Here is a 15,014-nt window from a genome sequence, read left to right as displayed (position 1 = left end):
AGCAATGCAAAGGAAAATCACAAGCGACTCACGACTCAAGCCCTGTCACGGTGGAATAAAAACAACAAAAAACAAAACGAAGCACACACTTTCACTAGTATATGGGAAGTATGATTGATATTTGGCAAATATATTGTGGTAAACTTTTGAAAAAAAAAAGGATTTTTTTATAGTTTATGAGTGCGTTGTGCGTGCTTTATAAGGAGTAGGGAAGAGGTATTGTTGGCTTTAATTAAATGATTTGATTTTAATATAAAACTAAATACATTCGATGTAATTGTCGTCTATCCTACGTACTAAGCAAATATATTGGTTGAGGAGACAGGGGCTTAATTGGAACGTGTAATATATTTAATATCACTCAAAACAACTCAACAATATAATTTACGTACCTGTGTAGGGGAACAGATATTTATCATGCGGGTGATGTTTATCCGACCCCTCAGACATTCTGTCGTTGTAGTCACCGCCGTAATGACTCTCCATCTTCCTTTGGTAGTCGTTTTTCAACATAGTCGCTATTCCGGAATCCCTAAAATCCCGCGGCGGGTACCCGTCGTGTTCCCGTGTGGACACGCCCGAATCTCGAAAATCTCGCGACCCGTATACGTTTGTTTCGGAGTTGAGGTATTTAGTCGGGCTGAACCCGTAATCTGACGTTCGTGTTGGCAGGTACGTTTTGGATCCGTAGGGGTTTCCCGGTAGTCTGTACATGGTGGGTGAGATTGGGTAGTTTGGATCGTATTGCATTTGTTTCTCTTCGTTGGGCATCACGCCGTACATAAGTTCGTTTTCCATGACGCCATATCTGTAAATAGAATTGCTGTAGCACCGCGTATTACAACAGGAACGATAAAACTGTTCCGTTCCATTTTCCTTAAACATATAAAACTATCAAGTTTATTCTTTTAGCATCAATGTTATAAAATCCTATTGGATTCCAATTAAGAAAAATATTCCTTTTATAAATAAAATTCAATAAATTATGGACGTTTATTCTGTACTTTATATTATATACATTTTGAAACAATTCATAATTGATACCTATTATCCAACGGCAATCTCGACGCGTCCACACTGGCCACGTACGTGTCATGGACATTCTCTAGTATGGAGGGCTTCATCCTGTGCCTGCTGAGTTGGTACACGTCAGAAGTGAGATCTGGGTTGGGGAGAGGATTCGGGGAGGGGGTGGCCATGCCTACGTTCATTCCTTCATTATCTGAGCCGGTCTCTTGCGACCAACGACCGGTCTCGGGACGGTTTGAATCTAGAGAAAAGTAATGATTGATTATGTAAAACTAAAGCAAATACGGTTAAGGAAATTATGCGATAAATAGATATATAAAATAATGAAGTTAATTATACCTTCTCGAATATGCGATGGCCATCGTGGCGTGATGGCTAGTGGAGCACCTTCGGTAATGTTTGGTAAATAGCTACCACCGCTGCCGCTTGTCCCTCTCTCCCCTGTTAGATGGAAAATACTTATGAAATTATGGGTATTATTTTTATTAAGTTTTTTTTTCTATATTATGACTTGGCTTAAAATTCAGGACGGCTACTGAACATCTAAGCATGAACTAATAAGTGGAAACCATAAGAATTTCACAGTTATGTGAAGTTTGCCAACCCAGTAGCAGACGCCTGTGCCTAGCAGAGGGACAATATATAAAACCGAGCTGCTTGTGTTATTATTATTATGACTAGTGCACACCTTGACAATAACACTGAAACCAAAAAATCTAGGGTATAAGTAGGTATGCCAATTCGAAGTAGGTCAATGCGGTGTAGTATATATTACGGGGCAAGTGTTGTGTGGTATACTGACTGGTGGCGGAAGGCGGATGGCTGGAGCGGCGCGTGCTGGTCTCGTCGTCGTCGGAGGAGTGGCTCGACGCCAGCTCCAGCGACCGCGCGCTGTCCGAGTCGCTGTCCGTCGCCTCCCCGCCTCCCCCGCCGCCGGCGCCCCCGCCCGACTCCGGCGCCGCCTTGCGACGACGACGACTTTCATCTACGATAACGAACATTGGAAATAATATAAAATTACAACATAAAAGTCTACAACTTTCGGCATCCACGGCTCATAAAATAGGATTTTTTTAACATAATTCGTTCTTTAGTAAACTCAAGTAGATTTGTTAAATTTAATATAATTTTTGAAGAATTATATTTACCATCTTTTCTAGTGTGGAAGGAAGAGTCGAATCCTCTCAGATAAGCAGGCATGTCACTAGCGCTGGTGTTGTAGTTCGACGTGGACGTACTCGTGTGACGCAGCTGCCCGTCGCTACGGCTGTGGACGATGAATCAAATTAGCTACAGTGTCAGGAGTTCACTCGTGTATTGGAATTAAAAACACAGGAAATAGCTAGGAAAATAAATTAAATAATATATTAATAGAAATATGATGCAAAATTCCAATAATCCCCTGTCTCCTCGAAGAACAAGTTCATACTTTTAATGTTACGGTAATACTAGTAAGTCTCTAAGTACATCTTTAATAAAAGTTTTCACATAAAAATGTAAAAACATGCGTAATTTTGAATATGAAAGAATTATGCTATAATTTTCGTTACCTATAAGGACTGGAGCTGGTCTTCGTAGTTGATCTGGAGGTGGTGGACGAGGCAGATATTCCGATGTTGCGCATCTGCCGTCCTGGCTCCGTGCTGCTGTGGTACGCTAGAGACGACCTGAACAATGCAATTTACAATTTAAAAGTGGAATTTGAGTAACATAACTATACCTACAATACACGTAAGGTAATTTAAGCAATAATCACTATCTTCCAAAATATTTTATCTCGTTTAAAAACTAAGACCTAAGCTCAGGTGGTATAGCTGAGAAAATGACATAATATAATACACAGCTTAGTTTACATAGTTTGTGGTCTACACACGAGTATGAAAAAGTATCTGAGCTATTTAGTAGTAGCTAGTTTTGGATCTGTAACCAACAGTTATTTCTAAAAACAAAGCTTTCACACTGCTTGTAGCTAACTTCAGATTGACAAATATAATTTACGTGCATCGTTTAGATTAGTCATGAATTAGGTAGATAGGCAGTAGGATAGCTTACCTGTTAATTTGAGACAAGTTAGCACTGCTGCTGATGATGACTGATGTATCCGCGAGGGGAACTTTCTTTCCTAAGCATCTTAGTACGGTCCTGTAGGTGTAAAATACATTATAAATATTATGATCGAAATCTAAATTATTTTTCTTGAGAATCGGTATATGTTGGTGCAATTATAATTTTTTAAGTCAGGTGGTACGAACTTTTCTCTTTATGTAAAATATGCATATAATTTACTGCCAAATAAAGACCTTCAACGAAGTAACTAAAATAAATACATTGGTTAATATAGTCTTACCTCTTTAAATTATCTCTGACTCTGATATTGAAAGCGATATAGCCGAGTGACGCTGCAGTCGCGTGTAATGCTACAGCGGCTGATAGTACGGCGCTGAGCACGTTTCTGCGGTCGCCTGCCTCGCTGCCAAGAAGCAAGGCACTTGCCCAAGCCACGCATAACAGTGGCTGACATACTATGCTCACTGCTAGTAATATCCTGGGTATAAATAAATATTCTGATTAAGATCTTAGGGTATTTTGGTTGAGAAAATGTTTCGATCGGGCTCGAAGGACCAAAGCCGAGAAACATTTTTAGTTGGACTACATTCCATTTTTTTTCAAATTACAAATACAAATTGAAATGTAGAAAACAAATTGTTAATACTGTGAAATAGAATTATAAATGATATATTTATATAAAATAATTTACCTTAAGTTTCCGAAGCCAGTGACGTGATCTCTAACAGTAAAGGCGGCTCTAGTAGCGCCGGCGAGGAAGATGAAGGCGGCGCTGGCGTAAAGCCCAGCTGGAATCACCACCCACCACACCACTGGCTCGTGGCAGCTCACCCAACAGCTAATTAAAAAAAAGGTTTTTATATAACTGAATTATGATACAATCAGTATCTCTGATGATATGTTGTGCCTGTCAGTAAATAGTATAAGAACTATTTGCAAAAAAAATCTAAAAAATGTTTGCACACATTTGCTCGGTAGCAGATGTGGTGGTGGATAGTGTGGTTATTTTAAGTGAATAATATCGTAACGCTTTTCCGTAGTAGTACAATACCGCGTAAATAACAAAAAGACACAATTAAAATTGGTACTCTTGGTATTTGGCGCGGCGTAGGCGGCGGCGAGCGGCGCGCACACGGCGCCGTGGTTGTAGTGAGTGTAGTGAGTGTAGCGAGTAGAGCGGGTAGGGTACGTACAAGAGCGCGTTGCCGTACTGGTGCTGGTGGTGCGCGGCGGCGAGCGCGAGCGCGACGGCGGGCGCGGCGTAGGCGGCGGCGAGCGGCGCACACGGCGCCGTGGTTGTAGTGAGTGTAGTGAGTGTAGCGAGTAGAGCGGGTAGGGTACGTACAAGAGCGCGTTGCCGTACTGGTGCTGGTGGTGCGCGGCGGCGAGCGCGAGCGCGACGGCGGGCGCGGCGTAGGCGGCGGCGAGCGGCGCGCACACGGCGCCGTGGTTGTAGTGAGTGTAGTGAGTGTAGCGAGTAGAGCGGGTAGGGTACGTACAAGAGCGCGTTGCCGTACTGGTGCTGGTGGTGCGCGGCGGCGAGCGCGAGCGCGACGGCGGGCGGGCGTAGGCGGCGGCGAGCGGCGCGCACACGGCGCCGTGGTTGTAGTGAGTGTAGTGAGTGTAGCGAGTAGAGCGGGTAGGGTACGTACAAGAGCGCGTTGCCGTACTGGTGCTGGTGGTGCGCGGCGGCGAGCGCGAGCGCGACGGCGGGCGCGGCGTAGGCGGCGGCGAGCGGCGCGCACACGGCGCCGTGGTTGTAGTGAGTGTAGTGAGTGTAGCGAGTAGAGCGGGTAGGGTACGTACAAGAGCGCGTTGCCGTACTGGTGCTGGTGGTGCGCGGCGGCGAGCGCGAGCGCGACGGCGGGCGCGGCGTAGGCGGCGGCGAGCGGCGCGCACACGGCGCCGTGGTTGTAGTGAGTGTAGTGAGTGTAGCGAGTAGAGCGGGTAGGGTACGTACAAGAGCGCGTTGCCGTACTGGTGCTGGTGGTGCGCGGCGGCGAGCGCGAGCGCGACGGCGGGCGCGGCGTAGGCGGCGGCGAGCGGCGCGCACACGGCGCCGTGGTTGTAGTGAGTGTAGTGAGTGTAGCGAGTAGAGCGGGTAGGGTACGTACAAGAGCGCGTTGCCGTACTGGTGCTGGTGGTGCGCGGCGGCGAGCGCGAGCGCGACGGCGGGCGCGGCGTAGGCGGCGGCGAGCGGCGCGCACACGGCGCCGTGGTTGTAGTGAGTGTAGTGAGTGTAGCGAGTAGAGCGGGTAGGGTACGTACAAGAGCGCGTTGCCGTACTGGTGCTGGTGGTGCGCGGCGGCGAGCGCGAGCGCGACGGCGGGCGCGGCGTAGAAGCGGCGGCGAGCGGCGCGCACACGGCGCCGTGGTTGTAGTGAGTGTAGTGAGTGTAGCGAGTAGAGCGGGTAGGGTACGTACAAGAGCGCGTTGCCGTACTGGTGCTGGTGGTGCGCGGCGGCGAGCGCGAGCGCGAGAGCGCCGGCGGGCGCGGCGTAGGCGGCGGCGAGCGGCGCGCACACGGCGCCGTGGTTGTAGTGAGTGTAGTGAGTGTAGCGAGTAGAGCGGGTAGGGTACGTACAAGAGCGCGTTGCCGTACTGGTGCTGGTGGTGCGCGGCGGCGAGCGCGAGCGCGACGGCGGGCGCGGCGTAGGCGGCGGCGAGCGGCGCGCACACGGCGCCGTGGTTGTAGTGAGTGTAGTGAGTGTAGCGAGTAGAGCGGGTAGGGTACGTACAAGAGCGCGTTGCCGTACTGGTGCTGGTGGTGCGCGGCGGCGAGCGCGAGCGCGACGGCAGGCGCGGCGTAGGCGGCGGCGAGCGGCGCGCACACGGCGCCGTGGTTGTAGTGAGTGTAGTGAGTGTAGCGAGTAGAGCGGGTAGGGTACGTACAAGAGCGCGTTGCCGTACTGGTGCTGGTGGTGCGCGGCGGCGAGCGCGAGCGCGACGGCGGGCGCGGCGGCGTAGGCGGCGGCGAGCGGCGCGCACACGGCGCCGTGGTTGTAGTGAGTGTAGTGAGTGTAGCGAGTAGAGCGGGTAGGGTACGTACAAGAGCGCGTTGCCGTACTGGTGCTGGTGGTGCGCGGCGGCGAGCGCGAGCGCGACGGCGGGCGCGGCGTAGGCGGGTGAGGGGCGCGCACACGGCGCCGTGGTTGTAGTGAGTGTAGTGAGTGTAGCGAGTAGAGCGGGTAGGGTACGTACAAGAGCGCGTTGCCGTACTGGTGCTGGTGGTGCGCGGCGGCGAGCGCGAGCGCGACGGCGGGCGCGGCGTAGGCGGCGGCGAGCGGCGCGCACACGGCGCCGTGGTTGACGTCGCGCACCTCGCGCACGAGGCGGCGCACCTGCCACGCCTCGCACGCGCCCCACGCCACGCCGCACACCCACCAGTAGTGCAGCCCCATCGCCATCACCTTGCACGCGAACTACACCACACACAATACACCGTTCATTCACATTTTAATAAGGAATAATTAAAAAAAAATAGAAACTGAAAAAAACTATTTTGCAAAATATTAATATACGACTTAATTAATTAGTTCTGTTTAAGACATAGACACTTACCTCATTTTGCACCAGCGAAGTCCTCGCTTTCAACGCGATCAAGTACAATAATTCAGCCATGAACACGCAGAAGATTAAGTGTTTGTGTATTGTATTGGATACCGTGGCGGCGCCGCCGCGCATGAGACAGAGAGCGGCCCACGTCGTCAGCAAAAGCGGGAGAGAGATACTAAACGCTGTATATGAGGTCACCGATTCTAATAACGATGGTTCAGGAATGAACTGCGAAGGACAAAGGGAAAACTATGGTGTAGTAGAAATCGTTGAAACTTCAAGATTCGTTAAATAAAAGATAATATGGAATGTACAACTTCATTAAAATAAACAAAAACGGTATTAAAATCAGCTGTATTTAAAGATCGATGACACTTACCTCGATGTCGACCTCGTCGACTAAAACAGCGAAGGTAGAGAGATGGTTGCAAGTACAGTTGATCAACAGCGGCTCATTGGAGTACGGAGACCAGTCGTAATCGATTTCTGTGTGGCAACCCACGCGCGACCACTCGCCTGGACTGTATGAATTAATAAATCTTATTAGCCTAGCACCAATGACTTAATCTCTGATTTTCATTGAACCAAATTATTGGACATATTTTTCACAAACTACGCCTGATGTAACGCTATCCTCAAAATTTTATATCATCTCTAAAAGATAATGGAATTTCAACATGAGTATTAAGTTGAAATTTAAGAAAATTAACTCAGTGACAGGTAGAACAGCGGATAGAACCCTTGTCTAATCAATTTTAACAAAGATAAAGAATAAATAGAAAACATCCAAAATTAAATTTAAATTTGCATAAAAGTAAATCAACACACTGAATATTATTCTTTCTTACCCTCTCAAAGTAGACCAATGCACGCACTGCGGGTTCGTCCTCGATCCAAACGTCTCCTTGTTAATATCCAACCACATTTGCAATCTAATCGGCTTCTTCAGTCTTATCCCACTCAGGCTCTTGTACATCAACTTTATCTTCCCTGTATTCGATACATTCCCTTCCTTCTTCTCTGGATCCATTACCAACGCTAGCACTTTAGGTCCGTCTTGTTCTAACTTCTCCGCGACGTATGAGGAGTCGTTTTCTTGAACTATTTCTCCTGGGTAGAGGGATTTGTCTTGTTTCTTGAAGGATGGTTGTATTACAATGGGCCCGTGGTCGTTTGATGTTTCGTCGTCAGAGTGAGGCCATTGTTTTGAAGGGCTGATGTTTATGTGATTGCTGTTGTGATGGTGGCCTCTGTTTGCGTACACGATGCCTACGGTGTTGATAAAATTGTGTAAGGCATATATGTGATCAGCTTTTCTGAGTTTAATACAGTCTATACTAGGATAGACCATAGAAATTATTTAATGGTCTATTAAGATCAATTGATTGGACGCTGTTTCTAATAACAATTAGACACGTTACAACAACAGCTACGTTTAAAAATACTCTTATTATTACAGCGGTTACTATCAGATGCATTATCACTAACTAATACATTACGATTATAATTTTCTAAAGCATTTCAAAAACCAATAATTAATTAACTATTATCATACCTTCCCCATCTTCTGGGTTCATTTCAAAGACCTCTTCCTCCCTCGACTCCTTCATCCACACATACTCTGGTACATACAGCGCTACTTGCAGTATAGGCGAGCCAACGGTTATATTGACGCCCCAACGACGACTCACTGACTCGTCCATGTACAGCGGCATCAGTTGTGACGAGTTGCGAGAGTATTGCATGTACGATAATACTGCTCGCGACTCGTAGTTCGTGTCGAGGTTATCTAGAAAATTTATGGTTAGTTGCGTTTGATGGCTAGGATTGTTTTGGTGGAATTGATGGGTTTTATATCTAGAGATTTGGTGTGGTTTCTTGAAATTTAAATATATGCCGTTCACAAAATAAGAAGAAAGTTGACAAAACTTGAACATTAAATGTTGATAATTTTCCTACTTACTAAATAATATGAGATGCAGTAGGGTTAGGAACTGGCGACACATCGCTAATGAAACGGCACACGCCAAGCGTGTTCTAAAGCAATACCCTATGTGAACGAGCTAAGATATAAATACCTAAGGAACTATCGATGAATAAATATCAGAATTCGATTGTGGGTAAAAATAAAACGGCATTATATGATAAGAATACTTTTTATAAAAAAAAATATTACCTTGTAAGTTATTATTCGTAATTCCAAGCAAATCCAACGGCAGCAACACTCGCGTAAACTTATCGAACTTATTTTTACTCTTCACGTAGTTGTTATACTTTGGAAACGATACAGTGGGACTAGAGAGTTTCTTGTTCTTATTCACTTTCCCAGTCCCATAGTAGACGGGTGCTTGTATGGGAGAGTGTATGAATGCTGACGTGTCTGGTAGAATCACTTTCTCAGTAGTGTATGATTCAACATTGTATCTATTCAGTTGTGTAGGCTCGAAACCATATATGGACTCTGCTGTCACTATGTCCACACCAATTACTAAAAAAACAATTGAGCTATCTTCAGGAACTATAAAGATTATCATATATGAGTCATCGAGTCATTTTACTAGTACTATTGAATTTTAATATTACGAGCGTGTTGGTATAAGCTTGATAAGAAACAATAGCAATGTCATAAAATTTTAAATTACTAAAATCAGCAGCTCGCGATCCTCAGTAATTATGTTGGTTAAATTCTTTTTCATACCGGAACATCAGTCGTATTATATTGCGTCTTAGTGACAAGCATAAAGAAAACTTTTGAACCCAGATACGCACACATATAAAGGACCTGTTATAATTATTGTAATATAGATAAGCTAATTCCCTAAATTATATAAAGAGAAAAAAAAATAGATAAGCTAATCTGTACTTAAACTTGAGTAATTATAAAATAGGAAATCACTTACCGATATTGCTGGTAACAATTTCAAATGGACTAGTATAAGTATCATGCTGGCTTTCCGCCAACACTCCGATGTACTTGTCAAACTCCTGCAGAAGTAGCTCCACTCCGTTACCAGTCAACTCTCGTATTCTCTTCCATTCTTTCTCATATTTAATGTCTAATATTGTGTTCGCCGATTTCATCAGGTTCTAAAAAATATAGATTTTTTTTATCAAAATAGTTTAAGTTGACACACTTAGCACGCATAAAAAAGGTATGTGATGATTTTTTTTAACCTGGCATGAACAACAAGAAATATTGCGTCTGAAAACCGTCGGTATATGTCAGTCTATTTTACTATCAACCATATACAAGCTGATTCCGAAAGGGACTAGTCGCTATCTAGTTGAATACACCATACAATATATAATTGGTACCCTCCCACTCGTATAGTTTGGGAGTAGTAAACCAGATTTGAGTTCATACAGTCAGTATAAACATTGGTGGTGTACAGACCCTGACGTAGTCCTTGTCCTGGCTGTGCGTGAGGTTGAGGCCGGCCTGGCGCAGCTCGTGGCGCAGCAGCTCGCGCAGGATGCCGCGCGCCACCGCCACGTCGGCGCCGAACAGCGCGCGCGTGTGTGCGCACGCGCCGCTCAGCTCGGCGGCCAGGCGCACGCCCACGAACGTGTTCATCGTTAACTCGCCCGATTCGATCTTTTGTAGCTGGACCATGGACATGACTTTTACTGTTATACCCAACGGTAACGTCTTTTGGTTGCATAGTAAGAATTGTATTTGGATTGAGATCAAGTGATTCTTAGTGTGGTTGTATAATTTTGAACGGCTTCTGGTTGGCAATCGAAGACAAAATGTTTTTTTGTAGGTGGAAGTAGATAATGGAGCCAGTTATCATCATAACCTAATAGGAGTTGTGGGTGAATTGGCAGAATTGTTCAAGTGGAATAAGGGTTAAAAAGAAGGAAGTAATTATGGAATTTCCGGTAATATCTTAAACCAGAATTAACGGAGTACCAAAACTAGTTTTCTACCGGGCAAGCCAGCGTATTCGTACTGGTTTTCTGAATTTCTCAACTCTCCAACTATCCTACTGTTATAAGAAGTTCAAGTTACCTGTTTCTTGAGTTGATAGAAGGTAGATGTTGTGCAGTTGAACATGTCAGGCTCCTGCCACGGTACCACTTGCGTCTCATCGCACATTCTAGTCGCCTTCCCGCTTGTACCTAAAGTTGATACACATTAGGTTGACATTAGTTTGATTTTTATCTACTCAGATTTCTATAATTTTGTCATGTGATATTACCTGCAGGACAGTCCGTGATAGCTTGAATACCAAACTTGGTTCGAGGCCACCACACGCCATGAGAGAAGGAGCGAGGGCAGCCGTCGTACACAACTAAACAAACAAGAAACGATTTTCATATATTTATTTATACAGGGTGTGTTTTCAACAGGCAGTGTTTTGGATAATTTGACTGATAATTATAGAGCTTATTACAAATATGAATACTAAATAATACAGTTTTGAAACCTTACGTAAATCATTTTTTGGCTGCAAATATTGTTAAGTCTTTAAATTATTTAGTAATGTCGACCGTGTGTATCGATTTGAGTTTTAATGTCTTTACCTTCGCATCCAATATTCGGCGCGACCTCTGCGTACAGGTTTGCGCAGGAGTCGCAGGCGCGGCCGATGACCCCGTCCCTGCAGTAGCACTGTCCCGTCACCGACTCGCACGAACTATTCACAGATCCAGCTGCGTAGCACTGACAGGGGAGACAGTCTTCTGATCCCTCGGGTCTGTAGTGGTTCTCCTGTTGCATATATTACGTATTACAATTATTGAAATGAAATTGAACTCAACAATTAACTAAATAATATTAGATTATTATTTAAATTTAAGATTGCATTTTTTAAATAAAAATAATAGAAGCATAAAATATATAAAGGAGTATTGTATTGTTGATAGGCTGGTAGTGTACCTTGCAGTGGCAGACGCCGGTGGTGCGGTGGCAGTGCGGGTGCAGACCCTGCGCGGCGCATGCGCACGGCCCGCACGCGCCTGTGCCCCACCACCCGCCCGGACACTCGCCCGCCTCCCACCACACGCAACCTTCCTCTGAGAAACAAATATGTATATACGTATGTGAAATATTGCATACGTTAAAATAATTAATGTTTATCGTGTTTATTTTAGACATTATTATTAAACAGGGTGCGACTATTAAGTTGGTTTTAAACATTGTATACCATTTTTTTTTTTTTGGTTTCGCGGAGAAAGTGCCTTATTACTACCGCCCAGCCTTCGTGGGGGGCCACTGAGCGGTTATGCTGGGGTAACCATGCCTTACGGACACATTGTATACCTAGGTATTATTAAACATCTAACTTAGAATTGTAATTGTTAAAAAAAAATTCAAGTTTGTCATAAAAAAGAATATATTCTCAATAAAATGTGTAGTAAATATCCCTACCTGTAAGTATATAGCCGTCGTGGCAGGTGCAGTGGTACCCCTGGGGGGACTGGTCGTCGCTGCAGTGCGCGTGCGCGCCGCAGGGCTGCAGGTCGCAGGCGCGCGCGCACTGCGGCCCGACGCGCCCGCGCTCGCACGCGCACGACGTCAAGTCCCACGACGACGAGCACGAACTCTGTAAGTGAAACGATCGATTAGTAACCGCTGATATCTATTAGAATCGATTTACTACAATTACATATGAGTCACAATAACGTCATATTATCGTCATACTTCGCAATAATGAATATCTAGATCTGAAGTATATAAAATAAGAATATAAAATGTATAAAGGATATAAATTCCATATATGTAAAAAAAAGTTTCATTGGTAAACATTATGCGAAAAAAAATATTTTCATAGATTTGGACACATTACAAATTATACTTATCGAAGTCAAATAATTTCTTTTTGATGTCAATATTATTATTTGTAAATAATGAAAGAATACTCACATAAGGTGGACAGATAGAAAGCATACAGTCGGCGCGCGACTGACATCCGTCTCGCACGTTCTCCCGCACCGTGGGTCTGTTGAGCAACGACTGGGCGGTGCCCACGCGCACGTCCTGCAATATAAAGCCGCGGTCACAAGGGGCTTCAGGCCAGTTGCTACACTGGTAACTAACTAATATGGTATCGATGAAGGACTCTATTGAGTTACTATATTATAACTTACTATAGACTATTGTTCGCTTGCTTTGAGGCATTACATGATGACTTTTATTGACTAACGCCACGTCGCTACCATCACTTGGATGAGTCGAACGGTTATGTTCGTTTTACCGGTCTTACGGTCCAATAGCGAGACGAGAATATAGCATCATCCGAGCGAGCATTGGACCGAGTCCCTACCCGATGTATACTCCACGTGTTGTAAACCTGGCTAAATGTAGTAATTCCACAAAAAAAATCTGATCAAACAAAAAATAATTTATTTTTTTACCTGTATACACCCTTCGAAGTACCCAACCTCCGAAGCCAGCAAACCCGCCGTACTGTCAGGACCGCCAATCAGAATCTTGCCGATGTACTGCCCTTGTATCTTATTGGCTAGCATCGGTAATAACGCAGTCCGCAGCCCATAATCTATGCTCACGGATATGTCGGTGCCGAGCCATTTGATCTCAACTCTGTGCCAGTTCCCGTCGGCTAGTGTTGTTGTGGGCAGAAACATTGTCTCCCCGTTGTATGAGTAGTGGAGGAGACCGGATTTTAGCTGTGTGTTTGATTTTGGGTGAGTATAAAATGTACACAGACAAACAAAAAGAATGTAACTAGTAAAGATATTGCAATACTTTCTTTTTTTTCTGTAATAATAGGTTTGGTAAATAGAGACAAAACACTCTATCTTTCACTTGATTATATCTAAAGAGAGGGAGAAAAGAGAGAGATAGAAAGAGACAAAATATTTTTTTTAGAATTTTTAAAATGATTACACATCGGGTCTCGGGACTATAATATGAAGAGCACACTAATAGATAATTGTAACGTGTTACTGACAGTGATGAGCACGGAGCTGTTCTGCCCCACTTGCACGGACATGAGGAAGGCGTCGCGCTGGCGCGTGCGCAGCGTGAGCGCGTTGAGCCAGGGCAGCTGGATGGGGCGCAGCAGCGGGTTGAACGACAACATGCCGTCGCCGCTGAACCGCCACGGCGCGCCCGTCGCTGGCACAAATAATAATAATATCAGCCCTGTATTATATACTTGCCCACTGCTGAGCACGGGCCTCCTCTACTACTGAGAGGGATTAGGCCTTAGTCCACCACGCTGGCCTAGTGCGGATTGGTAGACTTCACACACCTTCGAAATTCCTATAGAGAACTTCTCAGATGTGCAGGTTTCCTCACGATGTTTCCCTTCACCGTTAAAGCGAACGATAATTCACAAAGAATACACACATGATATTAGAAAAGTCAGAGGTGTGTGCCCTTAAGATTTGAACCTGCGGACATTCGTCTTGGCAATCCGTTCCACAACCAACTAGGCTATCGCCGCTGACACAAATACTTCACAATAACACATGCCCGGAGGGTTCTTGGATATGGGAAGAAAACATAGATTCACAATGGCCGGTATAAAGTGACAACTTTATTGTAATTCACACTTTCCAAAATTGTTGGTGGCCCAGCATTCCTCAAAACAGTACCCAAGAACTGGGAGGTCTGTATTTTGTTTACATCGGTACGGTACCACTTGATCGTAAGTGTAGAAAGGTCTAGACAGTGACAACAGAGGGTCTACTCCGAAAAACGAACGTCGAAACGTCAGTCCGAAACGAAGAAACGACGAACTTCGGATTTAATTCTACTATCAAATTACTTCGGATCCGTCACAGTTCTGTAGCTTACCTTAGTGGTAGGATCAATATTCCGTATATTTTTTGGAGAAAGCAGTGGAACTTCGTTCTCGCAGATGGTTTTAAAAAGGGATGGTATGAGTTTTTACAAATTCCATGTCTTAAATATTGCGATGAACCGATCGGATCCGTCGTCGAATCCGTCATCGGATCCGTAACACTACGTAGTACCAAAATGTGCGATCCGTCATCCGAAACTACGGATTTCGTTTTTCGAAGTAGACCCTCTGACAACTGACGAAAGCTGATTACCCTTCTCGCCAGTTGAAACAGTTATGGCTGGCTATTTGAGCACAGACGTGGTTTGATACGTACAGTCGGCGCAGTCCTTGCCGGTGTACCCGTCGGCGCAGTCGCACAGGTAGGTGTCCCACAGGTCGCGGCACTGCGCGTTGTTGTAGCACGGCGCGGACGCACACTGCGAGCGCTTCTCCGGACACCCCGCCAACGTGCCGTTGTCTGCCACGAAACTGGGGGACAACAGTTTGTGACCGTATGTAAAAATTATAACATTTATGAGCATAAATGTACATACATTCATTCATATATATATTCTCATAATTTAAGATTTATGAACCTATGCTCAT

The 15,014-nt window shown here is 45.2% G+C and overlaps 1 protein-coding gene across 1 annotated transcript in view; it reads right to left on the bottom strand.

Moving 5' to 3' along the window:
• LOC115454134 (protocadherin-like wing polarity protein stan) overlaps positions 1-15,014 on the bottom strand; it is a 180,594-nt gene that overhangs the window by 3,087 nt on the left and 162,493 nt on the right. Inside the window, exons 29-54 of the mRNA XM_037443532.1 lie at positions 14,743-14,897; positions 13,569-13,735; positions 13,012-13,284; positions 12,521-12,634; positions 12,026-12,200; positions 11,534-11,670; positions 11,179-11,365; positions 10,854-10,946; positions 10,664-10,773; positions 10,046-10,255; positions 9,552-9,738; positions 8,828-9,139; positions 8,207-8,440; positions 7,500-7,920; positions 7,031-7,172; positions 6,658-6,879; positions 6,298-6,518; positions 3,788-3,934; positions 3,377-3,574; positions 3,082-3,171; positions 2,580-2,696; positions 2,178-2,296; positions 1,832-2,014; positions 1,369-1,470; positions 1,045-1,270; positions 393-808 (exon numbers count right to left, since the gene is read on the bottom strand). Of these exons, the coding sequence (XP_037299429.1) occupies positions 393-808; positions 1,045-1,270; positions 1,369-1,470; positions 1,832-2,014; positions 2,178-2,296; positions 2,580-2,696; positions 3,082-3,171; positions 3,377-3,574; positions 3,788-3,934; positions 6,298-6,518; positions 6,658-6,879; positions 7,031-7,172; positions 7,500-7,920; positions 8,207-8,440; positions 8,828-9,139; positions 9,552-9,738; positions 10,046-10,255; positions 10,664-10,773; positions 10,854-10,946; positions 11,179-11,365; positions 11,534-11,670; positions 12,026-12,200; positions 12,521-12,634; positions 13,012-13,284; positions 13,569-13,735; positions 14,743-14,897 (4,958 nt within the window). The remainder of the gene's footprint in view (positions 1-392; positions 809-1,044; positions 1,271-1,368; positions 1,471-1,831; positions 2,015-2,177; positions 2,297-2,579; positions 2,697-3,081; positions 3,172-3,376; positions 3,575-3,787; positions 3,935-6,297; positions 6,519-6,657; positions 6,880-7,030; positions 7,173-7,499; positions 7,921-8,206; positions 8,441-8,827; positions 9,140-9,551; positions 9,739-10,045; positions 10,256-10,663; positions 10,774-10,853; positions 10,947-11,178; positions 11,366-11,533; positions 11,671-12,025; positions 12,201-12,520; positions 12,635-13,011; positions 13,285-13,568; positions 13,736-14,742; positions 14,898-15,014) is intronic.

The sequence above is a fragment of the Manduca sexta genome, chromosome 26, assembly GCF_014839805.1.
Source record: "Manduca sexta isolate Smith_Timp_Sample1 chromosome 26, JHU_Msex_v1.0, whole genome shotgun sequence".
Lineage (NCBI taxonomy): Eukaryota > Metazoa > Arthropoda > Insecta > Lepidoptera > Sphingidae > Manduca > Manduca sexta.
This window is presented reverse-complemented; position numbering and strand designations above follow the sequence as displayed.